We start from the raw sequence: 24,499 nt of genomic DNA on the forward strand, positions 1-24,499 counted from the left end.
ATGATTAAAGGCAGATTATACACAGCTCTAATTAACACTTTGGAGATGTGTGTGCTTGCCTCCCTCAGGAAAAATGGCAACCCCTTTGAGGTTCAGATTTCTAATTCCTGCCAGTTTATTGCATCAACTCCCTCTGCCATTACCACTTTGCTATACTGGGAGAGTATGAAAAGGGATAGGCAACTCATGGCCTGCAGGCTTAATCTTGCTGGCAGGGGTTTCTTTAGCTCCTAATCTAGTAGCTCTGATCCCATGGATCTCCTCACTATTATGCATCTTAGCAGTTTTCTTCCACACAAAAGACTGTTAGCTTTATTTCTTTGCTGTATGAACAACAATGGTTCTTCATGCACAAGGTGAGACAAAGGCAAATGGGAAGGTGAAATAATCCAGATGCCAGCTTTTTAAGGCATTAGGACCAAGCTTTTGACTTGTGTATTAGGGAAAGTTGGGGTTTTGAATGCCCTCCCTTGCCCACCAATTCTTTCCCAAAAGTGCCACCTCTCATAGTTTTTAACTTCCTTCCATCTGGGGGCCTGCTTGGAAAAAAGTTTAGCTTCAGGTGGATGAGGGGTTTGCACAGCAGAATCTGGCAAAGAAGGGCTAAGTATCTCCTACCCATGACTCCTCACCTGTAAATATCCCCTCTCATTCCGTGTTACCTTGGCAAATGTGAGGCTGGGCCCAGGCATTTGATGAGATAAAGGCTATCTAGATTGGGCCTCAAAATAAAAGAAAAACACATTTTTGTTTGCAGCCTGAGCTGCTGTTGAAAACATTGTAAAGCCCCCTCCACATCAGTAGTTCTGCGATACAGGTGTGTTGGCTGATTCACTGATGGATACTGTAGAGCAACAAGATTGGGAATAGCTCCTGTTGTCCTGGTCCCAGAAAAGAAAATATATGAAACAAGCACAGTATCATTTATGGGACCAACTATCATTAGTGTAGAAGTGTGCAAGCTTTTGACTTGTGCCAGATCCTTCTCAAACACAATCAGTTTTTATTTACAGTGGGTGGGCAGCATGCACCCCTCTCCAGTCTTAACTGCAGCCCCTGCTGCACCCGTTTGCTGTTGCAGTGGCAAAAAAATCTATTTGCTGCTGAATTGTTTGGCTTTAAACAGCCACATTTAGTTTTAAAACAAAACCGATCGTTTTGCTGCTGTCGCCAAAATTTGGTGGTGTATAATGGAGGTTTTAACTCTGGGGTGGGGTGGGGTTTGAAATTGTCCCCCAGAGTCACCAAAACTGCCCACCCCTGATTTACAAGTATATGTGATGCCACTTTTCCATTTTGTTTAAGTTTGGGTGCTTCTAGATTAGGCTTTTATGGCAGTGGGTGGGGGGAGTCCAGACATAGTTGTCTTCCATTTGTAACCCTCCTGTATTCTTCTACCACGTCTTCCATCTCTTTTCTTACCACAGAAAATCCATTAAGGAGGGAAAGACAGAATAGCTGCATGATTTCTTCTGATTGTCAGTGCTATGCGCTGTTCATCCAGAAGCACTCTTTGGATGCAGTGTGGCTACAGGATTACATTTTTGCCAGCAAGCAACATAGTATCAATCCAGCTCTTACACAGAACACTCACAAGCTCTTTCCCTTTTAATCTGCTTCATGGTGGCATTTACAGTTGTCAAACATGATCAAGGGCACAGGCCCAGTTTAACTCTTTCCTGCAGTTCCATGCTATGCTACAGCAGTGTGTCTCCCTCTTGTCTTATCTTTTCAGAAGGTGGCAGGTTTAGATTCCCTCCTAGCAGGTTCTACAGGGGAGTCCCTTTCTGTGTAAACTTTGCTAAATTCCTCTACAGTAAGAAAACGGGGCAGTTTTAGGCTTTTAGTTCTGAAGGTGTATCTGGCTGCCGAGATGGATGACTTGTTTGGAATGCTTCTAACTCCAGGAGAGCTTTGTTGATCTTGCTTATTGTGGGGTATGGAGAAAGATCCACTTTATATCTGTTAAGAGAAGTTAAGAGTTAGACATGAAGCCAGTTATAATTAATGTAGGAGTATGGGAGGGGCTGTAGCTCCAAGGCAGAGCACCTGGTTTGCAGGCAAAAGGTCCCAGGTTCAATCCCCAGCATCACTGGGTAGGGCTAGGAAGGAATCCTTCCAGAAACCCCGGAACGCCATGCTAGTCGCTGTTAGCAATACCACAAGGCCTGTAGCCCTGTTCCAGTGAAGTCAGCTCTTGGTCAAACAATTCAGAACATAAGAAGAGCTGGCTGCTTCAGACCAAAGGCTTATGTAGTCCAGTGTTCTGTTTCCCAGATACCCATGGGAAGGTCATGAGCAGGGCAATAGCCCTCTCCCACTGTTTCCCCTCAGCAACCAGAGTCAGAGGCATGCTGCCTTTTATCCTGGAGATAGAATATAGCCATCATGACTAGTGGCGATAGGTTGTACTAATACACCTCTTAAAATATCACACCATTTTTCAGGCTGCAAAGACACTCCTTTAAAACCAAGCACTCCCAGCTCTCCCATCTTGGCTTGGAGGCTTATTTAGCACAAATGGTATGCTGAACACAGAGGTGATAGAGCAGAGATCCCCAACCTTTTTGGACCCATGGGCACATGTGGGAAGAGGAACTGCTGTGGGCACTATCAAAAAATAGCCCCCACAGAAGATGTGGCCATCAACCCAGCCTCTGGGATTGCACCAGTTGCCCTACTGAGCCAAACAGCTTACCTCTCAGCATTGTACACTTGGGGGACCAAGCACAGGTCAGCCATAGTCACCTACAGGAAAGCAGAGAAAAGTGTCAAGGCAGTGCAAGAGCCGTTCTGTTGAAGACTTGCCATCACATTTCAGCCCATAGAGGATCATATAATGATGATGTTTTACAAAAATTAAATGGTAGTAAAGACCTTTAATATGGATGAAATCTCTTCTTAGGGACTGACAAATCTTTCTAACTCTCTTTCCCCATCTGTCCAACGTCTTACATCACCTATGGAAGGCAAAGCACTCAGCACTTTTAATGTTCTATGTTAATAATACTGATGAAAAAGAGTAGGGGAATATGGCAGACCTATTAATGAAGAAAAAATGCTGTGTACAAAAATACCAGTTTTAAAAACAAAATGCCCCAAAGTGGACTGAAACCCATCACAATTAATTTGTACTCCACATATTGCTAAGAAGGTCAACAAACAGTTGAACGCAGTTTTTGCAGCCCACCTCCTGAACGACAGGTGGATTTAGTTTTATTTATTATCTAAGACATTTATATCCCACCTTTCCGTTTCAAATTGGAATGCCCAAGGCAGCTATTAATTTTAAAACCATCAATCAAAATTAAGCACAAGGACAGGAGAAGCAGTTAAGAACAACCAAGGCTGCCTCAGCTGACCCATGTGGACTGGCAGGATCATGTGGGAGAAGAGGGTCTTTTAAGTCTGCAAACTTACACACTTACCTGGGTGTAAGTTTAATTGAATTCAGTGGGATGTACTGAGGAGACGTCCACAGGACTGTGCTGCATGTTTCCTAGCTGAAGATGGAGTCTAGCTCATTTATGGCAACCTGGTACTTACGATGTATGAGGGTGTATTTTGAGACCTATCTGGACTTTGTTTAATCATTGTTGCTTTCGTATACAACATTTTTGCATTAAATTAATTGCCTCTTGTGAGGGTTGCCCTCATGTTGTCAGCAGCCTGTAAAGCCCTTTTAACAAGTACTTGCACCTTCTCCAGAGCCGTTACAACCTCAAATACATCACTCAGCAGCATTCAGTAACGACCGTCAAATCACCATCTCCAGCAGGTGGTGCAATTGCTTCATTTAACTCTGCTGTACCCTGATAAGAGGATAAATTAATGGTAACCCTGGTTCTAGATTCCAAAAATGGCTGGGAAGTTGGGGTACAGGGAGGCAGAGAAGGGAAGAAAGAATCTGGAGGTAGTTATTTAAGTACCATTACTAGTCATTCTGTTATTTTACAACTGAGTGACACTGAATCGTAAAACTTGATCAAATAAAACTGCTCAGAACTACAGGCACAAATCCTTTGGTTGTAGATATTTCAGCTTGTATACCAACAGGAATGACGAAGATCAGTTGGAGGGAATAAGTCCGCCATCAGTTTACCATCTGAGTATATAAATCCTTTTTGGTTGCAAATATGGATAGCTGCACACTGGGTCTCTGCACTGACAAGAGATTCCTTGCCTTCCTGGAGCTGTGAAATCTGCGAATCTCCTTGTGCGCATTCTGGTTACCCAAACCTTATTCATTCTGGTTCTCTTGGTGATCAGAAGCCTTAGCTTGCCTTACCTCATTCCCTACGCAGTAGCAGCCAGCTGTTTCCCGCAGGATCTGCTCCAGAGCTGCAGGAAAAGGAAGGGGTACCATTGTCGGAAATCAGGAACTTTCTTTCAGTGTAGGGCTTTCATGGACAGATAGGGCAGCTATCTTCCATACTATGCCTTAAAGCTGGGGGAGAGGGAAGTATTTGTGGGAGAACCTGCACCCCTTTGGAATCATCGCTGCAAACAACAGTTTTTCAGAGACGTTCTATAGAGATTATGGGTTGTATCCAGTGTTAGTCCTACTTAGAGTAAACCCACTGAAGTACTTCCTTTGGCCTGTTTTGCATCTCCTGCTATTCAGCTTCATTGGATGACCCCAAGTTCTAGTATTACGAGAGAAAAGGACAAGGCAGTGTCAGATGTTTGATGGCCAACAGAATTCCCAATTCCATGTTTGCCTCCAGTGTGTAAAGTGGGTGAAAAGGGTGTGCTTAACCCTTCCTCCACCTGCAGCATTTCCTTCAGCCAAACATGAAAATGTGGCAGGAGTGAATGGTTGCAGAGGAAAAGCAGTGGCAGAGGAAAGGGTTAAGTACTCCTCCCCCACAGCTTCTCCCTGTGAAGAAAAAACAGCCCCTTCCCCCAGCTTTGTACATCACATGCAAATATGGAATAACAAATCCTGCGTTTGCTGCTAAACATCTGACCTTAAGAGCAGCTGCATGTTCAAGCGTGTTTCAGATTCATTCCAAACTGTGGCCTGGATCACACACATGCAATAGAATGAAGACTCCTGACACGGTGGAGTGGATTGTGCCACTTCAGAATGCAGATGGGAGGGGTATCATATTTCTTTAACGTTCTCCTATTTAAAAGCCTTGGTGCAAGTAGAATGCTACCACAGTATGGAGCAGGCTGGACTGTACATTTTCTACTTCCTTTACTCTTTTTTTTTAACTCGCAGGGAGCCGTCTTCATGGGGGCATTCCAAAGTGACACAACCCCATCTGCAATCCAAAATGGTATAATTAACTCTACAGCCTCCCTATTCTACCAACTCAGTCTGCTTACATGTGTAGACCAGGCCTCAATACTTCCTGAAGATCAGTGTCCGTTGGCTGTTTGTCTCAGGGAAGGGCCTATGAGGAATCCCTGTATTTCTTTTCTCCACAAGGTTCTTGAGGGGTCCCATTCAGCTTAACTCTTCCACCGATAGTTGCCAGTGCAATACAAAGATGAGGGGACAGACCTTTCCCAAAAATCTCCTGCCCTGTTAGCAGATGACTTACATCTGGCTAAAAATGTCACCCTGGGACTCACCTTTGAAGCCACGAGAAATATAGTGCTGAGCCCACTCGAGCTTCTTTTCTCCCACTTGCTGCAGGACGATCAGGTTCTGAGAAATGGAGGAATAGTCTGCAGGTTAGATTGTCTCTCAGTGTGAAACTTAACTATGGCTACATATAAGAGGCAGTCCAGGAAAACTGCAGAAAAACGAGTTTGGGAGAATGAAAGGCACACAAAGGTGGTTAACAAAGGAGCAATTATTTAGTCCATGCTATATAGCATGAGTGGGGAAGCTGTGGTCCTCCAGAAGTTGTTGGACTCCAGTCCCCATCAGCCTTAGCCAGCCTGGCCAATAGTTGGAGATTATGGGACCTGTAGTCCATGGCGGTTCCCCATTCCTACAATATAGAACCTGAATATGCCATGCCTTAAAGGTGGGAGAGAGACCCTGCTCTCCCCTTGGAGTCATCCTTGCAGACAACACTTTTTCCAGAGCCGTGCTGTAGAGACAACAGGTTGTACCTGATGTTAGGCCTATGTAGAGTAGATCCACTGAAACGCATGGGACTGAAGTTAGTAATGACTAACTTAAGTCCCATTCATTTCAATCCATCCCAACAAGCCCTGGGGTGTAGTGCTGATTTCTTAGGTCCCTTTTGACAACTCATTTTTTAAACAGAAGGCATATTTGGAAATGAGTGAGGGCTGAAGCAACAGCAAAGATGTGGAGCAACAGGCTCTTCGACCCTAGCCTATTTTTCAACAGTTTCACTTCTAACATGCTATTTTGTGCATAGCATAACCTTGTGATTAGCAGTCACGAGGAGGTGCTTCCAGATGGGGCTTTTATCATGCTATCACCCTGCCTTATCCATGCAACTTTACAGGGGGTCCAGAGACGTCATCTTCCACTCATTACCCTCTTCTGTTTCCCGCTATATTTTCCCATCTTTTTATTACCGCAAAACAAAACAAAAATCAAGGGAAAAAAAGGATGGAATAGCTGCACAATGCCTTCTGACTGGTAGTGCCAGGAGTCCTCCGTCTGGAAGCACCCTAGGTTACCCGTGGCCAATAATAATTGCCCCTTGGCAGCTGGGCAAATCCACTGCACCAAGACTGCAGGAGAAAGAGTGAGTTTTGTCTAGGGTAGGTCAACAAAATCTCTCTGTAAACCAAGTTCCTAGTTTCACAGTTTCTCCAAGGCCCTGACTTCCTCCTTTCCCAAAGCTTTGGACCTCTGGAACCAGGGGTACTGAGCGGCAGCACAAACACAGTATGGAGAGAACAGGGATTATTGGCAACCTTATGTGCTCTGTGCAAGAACTGTTTTCATCTTCCTGGAGTTATTTGCAGTCACTGGGCAGTATCCTACCATGCCCCCATACTAGCGGAACGGACAACGAGCAGTTCCTGAAACAACTAGAAACAATGGAAACGCTTGTTTCCGGAATGGGGCAGGTCAGCAGAAATCACAGAAGGGACCTCTGCTGACCTGTTCTGGAAATGAGTGTTTCCATCCGTTTCTGGGGTTATTTCAGAAAGTGCTAGTTCTTGGTGTGCTAGCAGTCCGTTCTGCTGGTGCAACACAACTAGCAGAGATGCAGCAGCAGCATAGGATACTGTGTTGAGGATGGGGGAACAGTCTGCACAATAGGTTAATTACCTGCAAGGGTTGAATTCCAGAAGTAATGTGATCCGAGATCATCCGGACTTGGGCCCTCCTCTTTGGATCTTGAGGCAGGATCCTAGGGGTTGGTCGTGTCTCCTCCAGATATTCTATTATGGCCAGCTGCAAAAAGCAGAGACATTTTGTCTAGAATGATTCTGGGAAGTTGATAAAAGGGGGAAGGCAGTTCCCTGATGCAGGTCAAGGAAACCAGTTCTGGCTGGCTTAAGCTAATCCTGAGCAAATGTTTTCAGTGGGGGCAGTGTATACTGTGTAAACAGTGAATCCCATGCCTGAGAATCAGCCATGTGGCACGCCTTGGTGGGATCTTACATAGCAAGCCATGCTTTTTAAGTCAGAGGAGATGCAGTGAATCCCACCTCAACGAAGTCTCCTCTGAAGGACTGTTACCTGTTCCTACTCCACCCATAATGGCTTTCCTGCCAACAAATCCCAAGCACTGGCTACTCAATTTAGAGTTCAAAGTCTGGGCAGCAGAACCAAGTAAATAATTAATAGAAATTGCTTACCGACTGCGAGAGGGTGATGCCGTCAATTTTGAGGGCTGGGACTTGCTGCATTGGATTCACAGTCTGGAACTCAGAAGACAGCTGTGGAGACAAGAGTGCGCCTAAGGCACTTGGGTACTTGTACTGGAGCTGCAGAAGAGCAAGGCTTTCCCCATGAAGGAAAGGCCTTCCAAGCTCATGTCTCAAGCGAATATGGGCCGATACTTTTGTTACCCCATTCACATAGCTGGATGTCTCCCCTACACCATCATGGTCACAAATAGCACTGCAGCCAACGCACTCTCTTCTGAGTTTCACTAATAAGAATGTTCTGTCTTCTCTATGTGGCCCGCCAGAGACCCCTAGAACATAGTTCCTCTTCCAATGCACAGCTCACAGACAGACACCACATGCTTTCATTTTTGATCAATGTATAGTAGTAACTCAGTAGTTCCTTTTGCTCATGGGATGCCCCTCCCTCCCTCCCTCCACCCCTCCCTCCCTCCCACACACACACCAGCAGTCTCCAATCTTCCTGGATTGGTGGGCTACTATTTGGTTTGGCATTTGAGGCTCAGACGCCACCTTGGTCTTGTACTCAGGTTCTTAGACAGGTTATTTGTCTTTTAGGGCATAATCCTATGCATGTTTTGATAGAAAAAAGTCCCACAACTCCCAGCATTCCCCAGCCAGCACAGGACTTGTAGGACTTTTTTCTGTCTAAGCATGCATAGGATTGAGCCTCTAGCCTCACCAGTTGGCCATCTGGGGGTGGAGGGATACAGATCAAATAAAAAAGAAAAATGCAGGCTTGCTCTGCGTGGTCCTCAGCATGCTTCAAGGTACTAGTCAGAGAAGGTCCTCTCACTGTCACCACCGACAGTGCACAAAGACTGGGACAGCACTGATTTTGCCTCCTGGTGCAATGAAGACACACAATGACAGGTGTCGGAGGGGGGACCTGTACCCCCCAAACTGATGCTAACGACTGCAAAGCAGACCTGTCTTGCGCGGCTTGCTTTGCACTCATTAATCACATACATAGAGCTCTGCTAGGTCAGACCAAAGGCACATCTACTCCAACATCCCGTTTCCCACTGTTGTCATGCAGATAGATGCCTACGATAAGAAGCCCATAAACAGGACATGATGGTACTAGCCCTCTCCGGCTGTTACATGTCAGTAACTGGTATTCAGAGGCACACGAGGGGAAATGCTACCAGTCTGTTTTCATATTCTTTTAAGACTCGAAGGACTTAAAGGAGTCAGACAGTTAGCCTTTAAGAGACAAAGACCTGTTGTTTCAAAAGCCATCAGCTTTACAGATAGAACATAAGAAGAGCCATGCTGGATCAGACCAAGGGTCCATCTCGTCCAGCATTCTGTTCACACAGTGGCCAACCAGCTGCCCATGGGAAACCCTCAAGCAAGACGTGAGTCCAACAGCACCCTCCCACCCATGTTCCCCAGCAACTGGTGTACATAGGCATACTGCCTCTAATACTGAAGGTGGCATATAGCCATCACGACTGGTAGCCATTGATAGCCTTCTCCAGGAATTTGTCTATCTCCCTTTTAAAGCCATCCAAATTGGTGGCCGTCACTACATTTTGTGGTAGTGAATTCCACAGCTCACTATGTGCTGTGTGAAGAAGTCCTGCCTTTTATCTGTCCCAAATCTCCCACCAATCAGCTTCATGGGATGACCCCAGGTTCCAGTATTATGAGAGAGGGAGAAAAATGTCTCCCTATTCACTTCCTCCACACCATGCATAATTTTGTACACCTCTGTTAGATCCCACGCCCCATGAAGCTGTCTGAGGGAAGAGATGTGAAATTCCTTGCAATGTCTTCTGATCCTAGCAATCCTAGGCTTCACATGGGTCCCATCTTTCCTGCTGTACAAAACTGAATGCAGTTTGGTACCTTACCTGCTGCCCTCCATCTTTCACAAGATTCACTGGTGCTTGATCATAGGAAATTCCCTTCAGAGCGAGCGCTGCCAAGAGGAAGGTGACACAGTTACCTACTCCCATATTTACTTATTTATATATTTTTAGAAACTACCCTTCTGCAGCAGTATAGAACAGCACAGCAAAACAATAAAAATCTGTACGATAACTTCACAAGATTGTTATGGGTTTAAGAAGTATTCAAAAGCAAACAATAATGAAAACCAAGACTTCATTTCTGAGGGAAACGGGCTCACTGATACTAAAAGCAACTGCAGTAGTTTCTGCACAGTACAGCTAATTTACCTTACGCATCGAGGGCCAAACTAGATTTGAAGGAGAGGAAGACACCAGTGGTGTAATGGTAAATTTTGCACTGCAAGCACTCATCATGACAGTACCATAGTCACACCCCCAAGGAAAGTCCAAAATTTCAGGCACTTCTGTTGATCCATATCAACAATTTTCATCTCCTAGGAGCAGGTCTTTCATAAAGCTAATAGGCCTTAACTGCACATTCAAGATCAGGCCACCCCAAAATACTTTACATCAAAACAAGGAACAATATATTGTTGCTGGGAAAATGCATTTCTCCCTCAGCTACTGTGGCGATTACAGCTAAGCTCAGAGGGAACCGGGAATTCTGAGGGGGGGTGGGGTGGCAGATGACATCAGAGTCCCTGCTAATGAAAAAGTGCCGGCAGTGCATCCCTGTGAGCTCTGGCTCCATGACACCACCGGAAGACACATTTCTTGTTAATGTGTCTGCCCTGTTTATGTACATAGCAGGGAGTGGGAGAGGTGGTGGAGTATCTAACCTTCCAACCAAAGGTAAGCGTGGGTGAAGGGAGCTGGCTCCTCCCCACCATGCCTCCTCACACTTCCTGCAGGCACTTTTCTCCCAGCCTTGCTCCCATCCTGGATGTGATCCAAGGCCTGGGGAGAAATGTGTCTTCACTAACAAAGCATGGGGGTCAGGGCGGTTCCACAGGGGTCTTGGGAAGGTGCCCCCCTGGAAATCTGTGAGCCCCTGACAACTATTTTGTGGAATGCCCTCCTCTTGGAGGCCCGATTGGTGCAGACATTGTTTCTCATTTTGGCGCCAAATAAAAACATGGCTTTTTACCTAAGCCTTTGAGGGCTAAATGAATTCCATAAAGTAGCACACTGTTTAAACCTATTTTATTGTTTTAGATTTTAATTCATAGAATCATAGAATGGTAGGGTTGGAAGGGGCCTATAAGACCATCAAATCCACCCCCCTGCTCAATGCAGGAATCCAAGTCAGAGCATCCCTGACAGATGGCTGTCCAGACTCGTCTTGAATGCCTCTAGTGTGGGAGAGCCCACCACCTCCCTAGGTAATTGGTTCCATTGTCCTATTGCTCTCACAGTCAGGACGTTTTTCCTGATGTTCAGCTGAAATCTGGCTTCCTGGAACTTGAGCCCATTATTCCGTGTCCTGCATTCTGGGATGATCGGGAAGAGATCCTGGCCTTCCTCTCTGTGACAAGCTTTCAAGTACTTGAAGAGCGCGATCATATCTCCCCTCAGTCTTCTCAAGGCTAAACATGCCCAGTTCTTTCAGTCTCTCTTCATAGGGCTTTGTTTCCAGTCCACTGATCATCTTTCTTGCCCTCCTCTGAACCCTCTCCAGTTTGTTTGCATCCTTCTTAAAGTGTGGTTCCCAGAACTGGACACAGTACTCCAGATGAGGCCTAACCAGTACTGAGTAGAGGGGAACTAGTACTTCCTGGGATTTGGAAGCTATACTTCTATTAATGCAGCCCAAAAGAGCATTTGCCTTTTTTGCAGCCACATCACATTGTTGGCTCATATTCAGCTTGTGATCTACAACAATTCCAAGATCCTTCTCGCTTGTAGTATTGTTGAGCCATGTATCCCCCATCTTGTAACTGTGCATTTGGTTTCTTTTCCCTAGGTGCAGAACTTGGCATTTATCCCTATTAAGTTTCATTCTGTTGTTTTCTGCCCAGTGCTCCAGTCTATCAAGATCACTTTGAATTTTGTTCTGTCTTCCAAGGTATTAGCTACCCCGCTCAATTTTGTGTCATCTGCACATTTGATCAGCATTCCCTGCACCTCCTCCTCCAAGTCATTAATCAAAATGTTGAACAGCACTGGGCCCAGGACTGAGCCCTGTGGTACCCTGCTTGCTTGTCTCCCCAGTTGATAAGTACTCTTTGAGTCTGATTCTGTAGCCAACTGTGGATCCACCGGATCATTGTTTCATCTAGCCCACTTTGAGCTAGTTTGCTCATCAGGATATCATGGGGCACTTTGTCGAAAGCTTTGCTGAAGTCGAGGTATATTGTCCACAGCATTCCCACAGTCCACAAGGGAGGTTACTTGATCAAAAAATGAGATCAGATTCGTCTGGCAGGATTTGTTCTTGACAAATCCATGTTGGCTTCGAGTAATCACTGCATTGTTTTCAAGGTGCTTCCAGACAGATTGCTTTATAATCTGCTCCAGAATTTTCCCAGAGATTGATGTCAGACTGACTGCTCTGTAGTTCCCAGGTTCCACCTTTTTACCCTTTTTGAAGATACGGACAACATTAGCCCTCCCGCAGGCATCTGGCACTTCACCCATCCTCCATGATTGCTCAAAGATAATAGTGGTTCTGAGAGTTCTTCTGCCAGTTCCTTTATTACTCTAGGATGCAGTTCATCTGGCCCTGAAGATTTGAACTCATTCAAGGTAATTAGGTGTTCCTTGACCATATGTCTATCAATATCAAGCTGCAATCCTGCCCCTTCAACCTGTACTTCGCCTTTGCCAGGGGGCTCATAGACCCTCTTCTGGGAAAGGACTGAGCCAATGTAGGAATTGAGCACCTCTGCCTTTTCTTTGTCATCTGTTATCATTTTGCCATCCTTATTTAATAGCTGAACCACCATTTATTTCCCCTGTCTTTTACTATATATGTATTTGAAGAAAGCCTTTTTGTTGCTTTTAGCATCCCTCGCTAACCTCAGCATGTAATTTTTATTAGCTTGTCCATGGTTTAATATGTTCTAGCTGTTTAAATTATTTATTGTTTTATACTGTTAATGATGTAGGGTGGGATAGAAATGTTTTAATTAAATTTTAATTAAATTAAATTTTGTATTTTCCACACTGCCTGATGTAATGTTGCTCCAGGGAATTGTGGGAAATATAAAATGATGGATGGTTCCCAAACACCGCTGCCTGCTGTGGGGTGGCGGACTAACATCACTTGGGATCCTTGGGCCCTGGCTCCTGGCCAAGGGTGCCAGGTGCTGACACCGGCTCTGCATGGAAGCAGGCAGGATCCAGCTCCCCTTATCCCACATGCACCTTTTTTGGGAGGTAAAAATTAGACATCTCCCTCATTTTATATGTGAATGGGGTAGGCAAGGGAAGAAACGAACATGGCTGCTCCCATCACATCTAGGGCTTCTTCACATGGAGTTTTTATTCTGCTATTGAGATGGCTCTGTCTCTTGGATTTTGCGGGCTCTTTAGATGACGCCATTACCCTCCAGGACATCTCCCGCCATGTCCCCCAGCCTATCCCATGTTTTCCCCAAATGCAAAAAATGTATTTTTTCCAGCCCATGGAACAGGGGCGGCATGACCTCCCCATGAACTTCTCCAATAGCGGAAGAAACTGGCTGTGGGCATTTTTTTTTCAGTTGTTGGGGGTGCGCTAAGGATGACGAAGGCATTGAGAAGGGGTTGCGGGGCGTGTCGCACTTGGAAGGTCCTGAGCAGGGTTGCATGGAAGGAGACCAGGCAGATTTGACAGGCACGAGGGCTTGTGCTCTCTCCCATCCTTGCAAGGAAGGGAGGGCATATGCTTTGAGGGCAACTCCTACCTCTGCTCAAGTCTTGCTGAGGAAGGAAAGATCTACGCCCAACCCTCCCCCCAGTGGCGATTTCCCCCTTTGCTTCAAGGCGACCCCCCTGCCAAACTGCCCAAATCCTGGCCGCAGTGCAGCACACTGCCTGCTCAGCAACAGTGGCACCAGATGGCGCCAAAGAAGTGTATTACTCTCAAACCATGTGTCTGCCATGTAAATGCTTGAGCACATTTCTCGATTGGAGGGAGAAGAGGGAAAAATGCCTCCCTGCAACAAAGGGAGACAGATCTGATCCTCCATCCCACCAAGCTCAGAATCAATGTCCTCTGTTGATTCCGAGCACCCCATTAAGTTCAATGGGGTTTACTCCCAAGTAAGTGTGCTGAGGGTTGCAGACTTACCATGTGTCAGTCCCCATCCACCAGTAACATGCAAGGGGAGGGAAAGGGGCAGGAACCAGGGAGGAATTATCACTACACCCTGAGCGGCATCACCACCCCTCTGAGAAGGAATGAAAAATAATGTGACGGGGACAGCCATCTAAAGAGAACGACCCAGGCTTGCAATGATACCGGAAGGGGAAAGAACCGGCATTGATGAGGAATTCTCCGCCTGTGCGATGTAGCCCCTAATTTGCTCTTGAAGGTCATTGTCTATTTCAGCCTTCCCCAATTTGATGTCCTCCAGATGTGTTGGACTGCAACTCCCAGTATTCCCAGCCAGCATGGCCTTTGATCGTATTGGTTGGGAATGATGGGAGTTGCAGTCCAACACATCTGGAGGGCACCAGGTTGAGGAAGACTGAAATAGACCATGGCTTTCAGGAGCAAACTAGATATGATGGGAGCAGTTTGTGCACGTTTGTTTCTTTCACTTGGGGAAAGTTGGTCTGTTTGCAACCTGCAATTAGCACAGTAAATGATGGCCCAACTCTTACCAAGGTAGCTTGCAAAGAGCTCATGATATCCACGTTCCAGAGACTGTACTGGCCTTTTCTGTATTCAAGGTGCACAATTCAAGGTGCTGCATATGAACTACGACGTTCTGAACAGACTAGACTTCACCTGTGAGTCCTATCATGGAGCACTCTAGGACTATACCATAGTCCATCTATGTGCCAAGCCTGTGTGAGGCACATCTGTTGAGAGATTCTCAATAGTTGCTCAGTGATGATAGAAGCGTATTAGAGCATGTGGTGGCCTCCCAACTCCAGGGGTTCCTGAATGAAATGGATTATCTTGATCCATTTCAATCTGGTTTCAGGCCTGGGTATGGGACGGAGACAGCTTTGGTCACCTTGGTGGATGACCTATGCCAGGAACTGGACAGAGGGAATGTGTCCCTGTTAGTTCTGCTGGACCTCTCAGCGGCGTTCGATACCATCAACCATGGTATTCTTCTGGGATGCCTCACTGGGATGGGACTTGGAGGTACAGTTTTACAGTGGCTCCATTCCTTCCTAGGGGGGCGAACTCAGAAGGTGGTGTTGGGGGATGCCTGTTCGACTCCATGGCCATTAGCTTGTGGGGTCCCTCAGGGTTCTGTTCTGTCCCCCATAGAATCATAGAATAGTAGGGTTGAAAGGGGCCTACAAGACCATCGAGTCCAACCCCCTGCTCAATGCAGGAATCCAAGTCAGAGCATCCTCGACAGATGGCTGTCCAGCCTCCTCTTGAATGCCTCCAGTATGGGAGAGCCCACCACCTCCCTAGGTAATTGGTTCCATTGTTGTATTGCTCTAACAGTCAGGAAGTTTTTCCATGCTATTTAATGTCTACATGAAACCGCTGGGAGAGGTTGTCTGGAGTTTTGGAGTTCGGTGCCACCAATATGCTGATGACACCCAGCTCTACTACTCCTTTCCACCAGATTTGAAGGAAGCTCTTTCTGTCCTTAACCAGTGTTTGGCATCAGTAATGGACTGGATGAGGGAGAACAAACTGAAACTTAATCCAGACAAGACAGAGCTGCTCCCGGTCAGTCGAAAGGCAGATCAGGGAATAGGGATTCAGCCTGTGATGGATGGGGTTGCACTCCCCCTGAAGACTCAGATTTGCAGCTTGGGGGTGCTCCTGGATTCAGCCCTAAGCCTACATGCTCAGGTTTCAGTGGTGGCCAGGAGTGCTTTTGCACAGTTAAAACTAGTGCGCCAACTGCACCCTTTCCTGGAGATGTCTGAACTGGCCACAGTGACACATGCCTTAGTTACATCCCGTTTGGATTACTGCAACGTGCTCTACATGGGGCTGCCTCAGAAGAGTGTTTGGAAACTGCAGTTGGTCCAAAGAGCTGCTGCCAGACTGTTGACTGGGGCTGGCTACAGGGAGCATACAACTCCCTTGTTAAAACAGCTTCACTGGCTTCCAATCTGTTTCTGGGCACAATTCAAAGTGCTGGCTATGACCTATAAAGCCCTATACGGCTCTGGTCCAGGTTATCTGAAAGACCATATCCTCCCTTATGAACCTGCCCGTGTCCTGAGACCTTCTGTGGAGGCCCTTCTCTCAGTCCCACCACTGTCACAGGCACGTTTGGTGGGAACCTGGGAGAGGGCCTTCTCAGTGGCTGCCCCATGGCTGTGGAACACCCTTCCCAGCGAGGCTAGGATGGCTCCCTCCTTGATGTGTTTCCAGAGGCAGGCTAAAACATTCTTGTTCCAGCAGACCTTTGGGACATAGTTGGAACCTGGGGGTAAGCTGCTAAAATGTTGTTTTAAAATAGGTCTCTGGATAGGGGTGAATGCTCCTTCCTTGTTCTCCTCGATCTCTCAGCGGCTTTTGATACCACTGACCACGGTATCCTCCTGGACCGCCTGGAGGGGTTGGGCATTGGAGACACCGTATTGCAGTGGTTCTGGTCCTTCCTCTCCGGCAGGTACCAGAGGGTAGCACTGGGAGAGGAGGTTTCGGACCCGTGGCCACTCACTTGTGGGGTGCCACAGGGTTCCATCCTCTCCCCGATGCTATTTAACATCTATGTGAAGCCGCTGGGGGCTATCATCAGGAGGTTTGGGGTGCGGTGTCATCAGTATGCGGATGACACGCAGCTCTACCTCTCGTTCAAATCTTCACCAAAGTTGGCCATAGAATCCCTGTCCAAATGTCTGGAGACGGTGAGTGGCTGGATGGGGAGGAATAAGCTGAAGCTGACCCTGACAAGACCAAGGTACTTTTGGTGGGAGACAAGAGGAGGCTGGGAGATGTTGACCTGGTGTTGAATGGGATACGGCTACCCAGGTCCGCAGCCTGGGGGTCATTTTGGACTCCCAGCTGTCCATGGAGGCTCAGGTGTCAGCTGTGATCCGGACAGCACTGTATCAACTCCATCTGATATGGCAGCTGCGCCCCTTCCTTCCCGACCAGCTGCTCCCATCAGTAGTACATGCCCTGGTCTCCTCTCGTTTAGGCTACTGTAATGCGCTCTATGTGGGGTTACCCTTGAAGACGGTTTGGAAGCTGCAGCTGGTACAGAACGCTGCGGCTCGCCTGATTAAAGGCAGCCGCCGGCAAGATCACATCACTCCAGTGCTGAAGGAGTTGCACTAGTTACCAGTTGTTTTCCAGGCCAAATTCAAGGTGTTGGTTTTGACCTTTAAAACCCTTAAGGTTCCGGCCCAGCCTATCATAAGGAGCGCCTCCAGCAACACCAGACAGGCCGCTTAACAAGATCAGCCTCGGATGGCCTTCTCTCTGTCCCATCAGCCAGGACAGCTAGTCTGGTGGGGATGAGGGAGAGGGCCTTTTCTGTGATGGCCCCCACTCTGTGGAACTCCCTCCCTAAGGAACTCCGTCATGCCCCCTCTTTAATGAGCTTCCGCCGTGCATTAAAAACGTGGTTGTTCAGGTAGGCATTTGGGGTGGGTTAGGGTATTTTAGAAAATGTTTTTATTGTAGAATTTTATTGTTTTAAACTGTTTTATTATATGTTGTACATTGCCCAGAGTGGCTGGGTGACCAGCCAGATGGGTGATTAATAAATTTAATAAATAAATAAACAAACAAATAAACAAATTAAAATGCTATTTTAATGTTTTAATATAATTTTAATTGTATTGTTGTTTAATTATATTTTAACTTTTGTATATTTTCATATGTTTTAATTGTATATGTTTTAATGTTTGTAAGCAGCCTTGGGTCCCAGTACTGGGGAAAAGGTAGGGTATAAATATAATAATAATAATAATAATAATAGTAGTAGTAGAATTCCTTTTCACTGGACATAGAGGTTCATCACACGAGGCTGAAATCCTGCATCCTTACTGGGGCTTTCTGCTTCTGGATTCTTTGCCGGATTATGACTGGGTCATTTACAAGGGCGGACATGTGGTTTGAATAGAGGAAAGTCCATCCTCAGCAAGTTCTATGTTTCATTTTACAGCGCTAGATGGCACTGTGATAATAACGCTTTGCCATCATTACACACAGCCAATAGAATGGATTAACGTCCCTTGTTGCTTTATCTCCCATTTTTTTGAAAGCAGGATAAAGGGGGGAAAGCTTGGGAGACATCCTGGAGGTTGATGATGTCATGTAAAGGACCCACAAACTTCTGTGAGTGGCCAATCACAAGCGTGCAATAAATCGCTCATGTAGTAATACTCACAGTCTAAAGGTGCAATCCTACCTTGAAGCATACTGAAGATCCACGCAGAGCCGGCCTGCTTCTATCCTTTTTATTCAATCTGTATCTCTCCATTCCCAGAAGAGCATCTGGTGAGGGTAAAGGCTCAATCCTATGCATGGTTAGACTGGGGAATCTCCCTGGCTGGGGAATGCTGGGAGTTGCAGGACTATTTTCTGTCTAAACAGGCATAAGATTTGTGCCCTAAAAGACAAATAACCTGTCCAAGAACCTGAATACAAGTTCTTCTCAATATTCCATTTGGCTGTGTGATCTAAACCCCTCTACTAGGCTAGGTGTTAATCTTTACTAGATTCTATTAGGTTACTGCTTCATCTGACAGAAGTCTTAAAACCAACGTTTCCCAGGATTCCTTTCATCCCAGTGTGAATGTAAAGAATGCAGCAACTGCAAACATTTGGATTGTGCAAATTTTTAATTTTAGAAAACATGTCTCTAATTAATCTGGGAGCTGGGATAAAAAGAGGATAAGCCAAAGAGAAAACCAACCACACAAAAACCATTAAGACTACCAAAACTTTTGAGAGCCTCTGTAACAAAATAGGAATGTGGTATGTATCACAAACATTTGGGAACATAGTTCTGCAAAGGTATTAACTTGCACCTTGAGTGTAAATAATCAGGTATGATGGTTACACATGGTGGATATATGGGCTGTAGCTAACTGCAGCCTTCCAGTGCTTGTACTCAAGAGTGAAATTGTCATACTGGCACATGACAATCTGCACACAGGTTGCATGACATTTCCATGTTTTAATGTATAAATTGGTCCTAGCTGTCCTCTAAACCCAGCAGCTTTCTACCTCCCACCCCAAACTAACTCTGATATTTGTTCCCATTCCCCAAAGTAAAGAAGAGGCACCTCAAGCTGCAATCCTACGTGCACAGTTACCTGGGAGTAAGCCCCACTGAATTTAGCAAAATTTACTTCTGAGAAGACATGCATAGGATTGCACTGCCAATCCCCAGAAATGGCTGATCTTTTCAGTTATACGTTTTCCTACTCTGCGATTTAATCGATCACTAATTAACTGCGTTTGGGTGAATACATGCGAAAATAATGCTACCATTTCAGAGTCTTTCACACAGAAAGACTCTGAAATGGCAGCATCCTATGGAATAGGATTCAATGACTTTCCTTACCAATTCGAACTCTCCAGGAGCAGGAACTTCTGAAATAGGTATAAAGAACCGGCTGTAGGGGGAGAGAGAAAAAAACGAGGGGGAAATACAGTTGCAATTGTTGCAGACTCAGTAACATCAAATTACAAATACTATATACAACGAAAGCAACATGCTGCTGCTTCTTTTTTTTAAGGTAAAGGCAGCATTCCAACTTTTCATTCTATTCTACTTAAAATGGAATTGACTCGCTTGACAAAGGGCACAATTTAGGCAGGACCGGTTTCAGACATGTCGATGAGTTATTTTGAAACACTGGCATTTTCCACCATTGCCACCGCTTCAGCCAAATCCCACACAGATATCAGTGGGAAGTTCTCTTTTGAAACTTTCAGCGAAGGCCAGAAAGACCATGTTCTAAGACTTGCAGCTACTGCTCCAAAGGAGTACAGCGTGGAAATATGTGGTAAAAGACACCCAATATTACGAAAGCAGCTCCTTACGAAAGGCAATGTTACGAAAGCAGCTCCTTACGAAAAGGCAATTGCCTTTTTTCCTTACGAAAGGCAATGTTAAGAAAACAGCTCCTCAGCTATCAAAACCCCACTATCCTCTCACCTTTTTGGTAGTCTCCATGCTGTCTGTGCATGCAGTATCCTCAGAATGAAAGCTATTTCAGAGTGCATTGGACTTGGTGTGGGGAAGAAGAGGGAGGAACCTCCCTTGCAGCCAATCAAAGAAGCTTCATAATCCCACCCTTTAGTTTTCAGAGCAAGAGAATGACCAGGATCTCATTCCTCAGCATTTTCAAGCTCAGATGGGGGGAGGAGGGAGAGAGAGATTACAGTCATTGCACAAAATGATTATGCATTAAATAAATGCAAATTATGAATATGGTGAATTGGACCCAGGTACTGCCTTCTGTGGACACAGAAGGCGCCTCCACCGGACACAGAAGGTGCCTCCACCAGATTTCCACAGTCAACACCCCCCTCCACCTCATTCAGCAAAATCCACCACCGTCCTGCCCACTCTGTAGCATTTTCAGGGGACTGCTATGGGGAGGAGGGGCAGGGAGGTCTGCTTCCACCAGCCCAGCTGCATGCACTTAAATCTGGATCCCTGTATTCAGAAGTGCACTACATTGACACAGTTTGTTCCAGTTACGATATTTGGGGTTTCACAAGATTCAGGATATTTTTGCAAGGGCTGGAGAATAAAGACCAAGGACCTGCTGAATCAGACCAAAAGCCTAGCTAGGCGTTCCCTGTAGTGACCAAGGAGATGTTCTTGGGAAGCCCAAAAACAGGATATAGGGGCAACAGCCCTCTCCTGTAGTGCTTCAGCAGCAGCTGGCGTTCAGAGGCAAACTGCCTCCAATCCTGGCAAAATCTCTTTCAGACTGAGTGCTGAATTCAATTTTTGAGAACCTCTTGGGAGCCACACTGCAGTGGTGGGAGGGGTCAAAGGCAAAAGGGGTGAGGCCAAATTACCAGCATATTTTAGCTTAAAACTCTTATTGCCAATAGCTAAGCCTTAGGAGAGGCCTTTCGACTTTGTAGAATGCGGGAAAAACATCACAAAACCTAGGAAACCACAGAACAATTGGGGGTAGGGAAAAAGGGGTGAGGCCATCTGGGGAACCCCCAGAGGGCACAACTGGGACGCCAGGCAGGCCAAGTTTGGCCTTCAGGCCTGAGGTTCCTCGGCCCTGCTTTAGATTCAGATTGGGTTGTGGGGAAAGGGGATATGGGTTTGATAGCAAGGGTTGGGCCAGGGTGGGAACTCCACATGGTACTGAAACTCTGCCCATTTTGGTTTTTTTAAAATTGTATTGATTTCCTCACCCACAATGCTTGAGACACCTTCTAACAACCAGTAGCCCTCTTTGGTGACTGTGCCGTCAACACCCACTAGCTAGATCTGAAATTGCTCAACGATGGAAAAAATTTAAATGGTCCTACAGAGCGTAAATGGTTAAATAGAGACTGGACAACATCTTTATGAGAAAAACTGACAAGTAAATTAAGGGCGCAATCCTATGTCCGCTAGTTAGTGGCTAGGTGGCCATAGGTCGGTTTCTGGGAACTGACCTCGGAGCCCACGCTCCGTGGTCAGTTCCCGGAGGACTGACCCCCTCCCCCTCCCATGCTGCCTTGTAGGCAGCATGGATCAGCCCCGCGTTCCGCACTTGTAAGAGTAGTGCAGAGTGGCGAAAGTGGGGTTTTCCCAGGGGTGGGGAGGTCAGAAATGCTGGTATGACACATCCTGTGTGTTGTCCAGCTGTCGCTTCCCTCACTCTGAGGTCCCACAGCTAGACAGCCGAAGTCGGCTCTCTAGCCTCGAAAGCTGAGTGAGGGAGCGACCATTGGCCCACATCGGATTGCTCCCTTAAACATGTAAGATATGTGAACAAAGAAAGATATATGAACAATTTTGAAGAAACTTGGTTCCCTTTTTCTTGTTTATAAATACAGAAAACTCCTTATATAATCCTCCAGAGCATCAATTGAAGTACTGGAAAGACATACTGACAGATTTGTCATCAAGGAAGTAGTACATACACAATTAATAGATTTTAAGATTTGATATTTTTATTGTATAGCCTAAATGGCAATGATTCCTGATATAACCCATTATTTAATGTTGTAACAGATAGTAGAAGCATCCTGTGTGTATGTTAGTTTTTTTGTGGTTTTGTTTTCCTCCTTTTTCTTTTCTTTTTCTCTTTTGTTTCTGTTGTTGTTGTTGTTATTTTGGGTATTTGTTGTAAGTAATTTGTATCACTGAAATAAATTTAAAAAACACCCACTAGCTGCATATATTAAAACTTTGCTCTGGCACCATGAGAGCCAGAAACTTTGTACATCACAATCCTGTACTCAAAACATAAATCTCACTATGTTTAATGTTCAATGTGGCTTTCAATGGTATACCTGAGTGCAGTGAGATAATGTGTGCAACGTGGCAAAGTGATGGCAGCCAAAAGCTCAGATTCTGAGAGAGAAAATCAAACTGCATTAGAGACTGCAGATTTTGTACAGCACAGCATGCATAAATGCATAGTCCTTTTAAGGTTGTCAATCATTATAATTAAAAACAAACAAGCTCTGCTATTCTGGATTTCCCCAGACTGTTGCTGCTTTTATGATATTATGATATTATCACAGAGAAATACAGCCTGTGGCTAAGAGTGTTTAATGGCATAGTTATCCTCATTCATAATGGACAAAAACATTTGTACCGTTTGTTTATGAGGAAATACCATAAAAATACTTGGCTTGAAAAAGGGTGGAAGTGTCCCACCAGTGACCCCCTCAGGAAATTTCAGAGAATGCCAACACAAGGCTCTGGCAGGAATTATATCCAGCCTTTCTCCGCCGAAAAAAGGAGCACTGAAGGCCACTGCCATCTGCACTCGCTGCTTATCAGCAGTAGGAAAAGGCTTTTGTATTTAAGGTCATCCATCTGACCAATAATTTATAAACTACCATTGATTAATTTCTAAAAAGAGAGATGGTGGGGCAGGTCCCCAAGGCTGCTGGGAAACCATAATATGTACCCTCAAAACCCCACTCCTTAGCACTGCATATGTAGTGTTAGGGTTGCCTTCCCCAATGGGAGCTTCCAGATGTGTTGGACTACAGTTCCCACAACCCCCGGCCAGCTGAGGATGTGGGCACTGTAGTCCAACACATCTGGACAGTGCCTGGGTGGGGAAGGCTGGGCTAGGATGTCATTATTCAGGGGTGTGGAAAAGGCCCTCTGCATGAGCTCAGGGTGATTCCAGTTTAATAAACCTGAATACAGTAGTGTAGTGGCAAATTCAGAAGTGCAGGGTCCCTTCATCACCATCACAGCCAGGCCCCCTTCTAAGACTGTACAACCTTGTAAGATATACAGCCTTCAACTGGGATCCAAAAATAGTGCAGTTGAGAGTAAGGCAGGGGTATTTCAATTGGACGTCTGAGAAAAAATGCAGGGGTGTTAACATCTTTTCCACTCACTCAAACACAAATATTTTAGGTTTTCAAAATATGATACTCTATGAAAGCTTCACCCTCTCAGCTCAGCCCTCATGGACAGATCCCTTCTCATTTAAACACCCCCTTGCACACTCCCTTAGCACCCCAACATTACCCATTAGCCTTCCCTAAGCTCCTTCATTATATCTCTCCCCTCCCCCTCCAACAGAAACGTCCACACACCCAGCTGGATTGAACTACACACACACACACACACACAGTGGTGTAGTGGTAAATTTGGAAATGCAGGAGCTCACTGTGACAGTCTCCAAGGGCAGTCCAAAAATTTCAGGCAGCTGTGTCGATCCATATCAACAACCCAGTTCTAGGAGTTTTCATCTCCACCAGGAGCACATCTTTGGTAAAGCGAATAGGTCTTAATTGCCCATTGTAGACCAAGTTATCCCAAATACTTTGCATTCCAACATGGAACAAGATATTGCTTGGAAAATTCATTCTCCCCACAGCTACAGTGAGGATCGCAGCTAAGCTCAGAAGGAGCAGGGAATTCTGAGGGGGGTGGCAGATGACATCAGAGTCCCTGCTAATGAAAAGGTGCGGGGGCTGCATCCCTGCGAGCCCTGCCTCCACTACACCACTGCCTGAATACATAAGATTTGTTTCTCATGGTGCTTCACTGATTGTTCAGAAGGCGAGATCGCAGCCTCTACCTGCTGCCCCAGTTTTTCAATCAGTTTTTTCGGCTGCAGGGGGAAAGCTGTCATGCCCAAAAGGGCTTTAAAATCGGCATTAAACTAAACTTCCGTCAGAAAAGCGGCTGTAACTACCACTTAAGCCTCAAACTGCAGCCAGACGTAAAAGGGGGAGGGGGGGTATCCCCAAAAGCAACACGAAAAAGCAACAGAAACGGCGTCTTCTTTTATATGTACAGCTAGAGAGAAAGCTCTTTCTCTCCGCATTGTTGTAATAGCAAATACCTTCGCTAACGCGGCACACATCCCGCGCGCTCCCCCTTTGTTCCGCGTCGTTCCCTTTGACGTGCAGAGCTGGACTCCTTTTACAAGCGGACACTGGCTATAGTTTTAAGTTGCAGCCCGCGTCCTCTGGTTCCGCGCTGGCCAGTCATGAATGGAGACCTTGTTTGAGAGGGGGACGCTTCTCCGTGAGTTGTTGGGATTCTGGGAGTTGTAGTTTCAGCTCTTTTCTCCAGTTTTAAAAC

General features: G+C 45.9%; 1 protein-coding gene across 2 annotated transcripts; it reads right to left on the bottom strand.

Annotated features, from left to right (window-relative positions):
- Positions 1–292: 292 nt before the first annotated feature.
- On the bottom strand, positions 293–24,427 carry GSTZ1 (glutathione S-transferase zeta 1). 2 transcript variants are annotated; one of them, XM_084841690.1, is made up of 9 exons: positions 24,258–24,427; positions 19,316–19,367; positions 9,660–9,727; positions 7,750–7,830; positions 7,217–7,342; positions 5,584–5,659; positions 4,289–4,341; positions 2,699–2,748; positions 293–1,962 (listed from the first exon to the last, which is right to left on the bottom strand). In XM_084841690.1, exons 1-9 carry the CDS (start codon positions 24,276–24,278, stop codon positions 1,836–1,838), a joined length of 654 nt encoding a protein of 217 aa, XP_084697816.1. In that variant the 5' UTR covers positions 24,279–24,427; the 3' UTR covers positions 293–1,835. The 2 variants fall into 2 exon arrangements, with proteins under 2 accessions (XP_084697816.1, XP_084697821.1); XM_084841695.1 differs by lacking the exon at positions 24,258–24,427 and adding an exon at positions 19,913–19,960.
- Positions 24,428–24,499: the final 72 nt, after the last annotated feature.

The sequence above is a fragment of the Heloderma suspectum genome, chromosome 1 (genome assembly GCF_057233095.1).
Source record: "Heloderma suspectum isolate Gila_16-S chromosome 1, 16-S_ref, whole genome shotgun sequence".
In the NCBI taxonomy this organism is placed as follows: domain Eukaryota; kingdom Metazoa; phylum Chordata; class Lepidosauria; order Squamata; family Helodermatidae; genus Heloderma; species Heloderma suspectum.

What these genes read in the sequence shown, in the direction of transcription:
- GSTZ1 (XM_084841690.1), bottom strand. Translation starts at nt 24,278, where the DNA reads ATGTGTGCCGCGTTAGCGAAG. An exon ending in TATTTCTCGTGGCTTCAAAG is followed by an intron (nt 4,342 to 5,583) that starts GTGAGTCCCAGG and finishes CTTTTCCTGCAG; the next exon opens with CTCTGGAGCAGATCCTGCGG. An exon ending in GCTACTGCGTAGGGAATGAG is followed by an intron (nt 2,749 to 4,288) that starts GTAAGGCAAGCT and finishes GCTTTCCTGTAG; the next exon opens with GTGACTATGGCTGACCTGTG.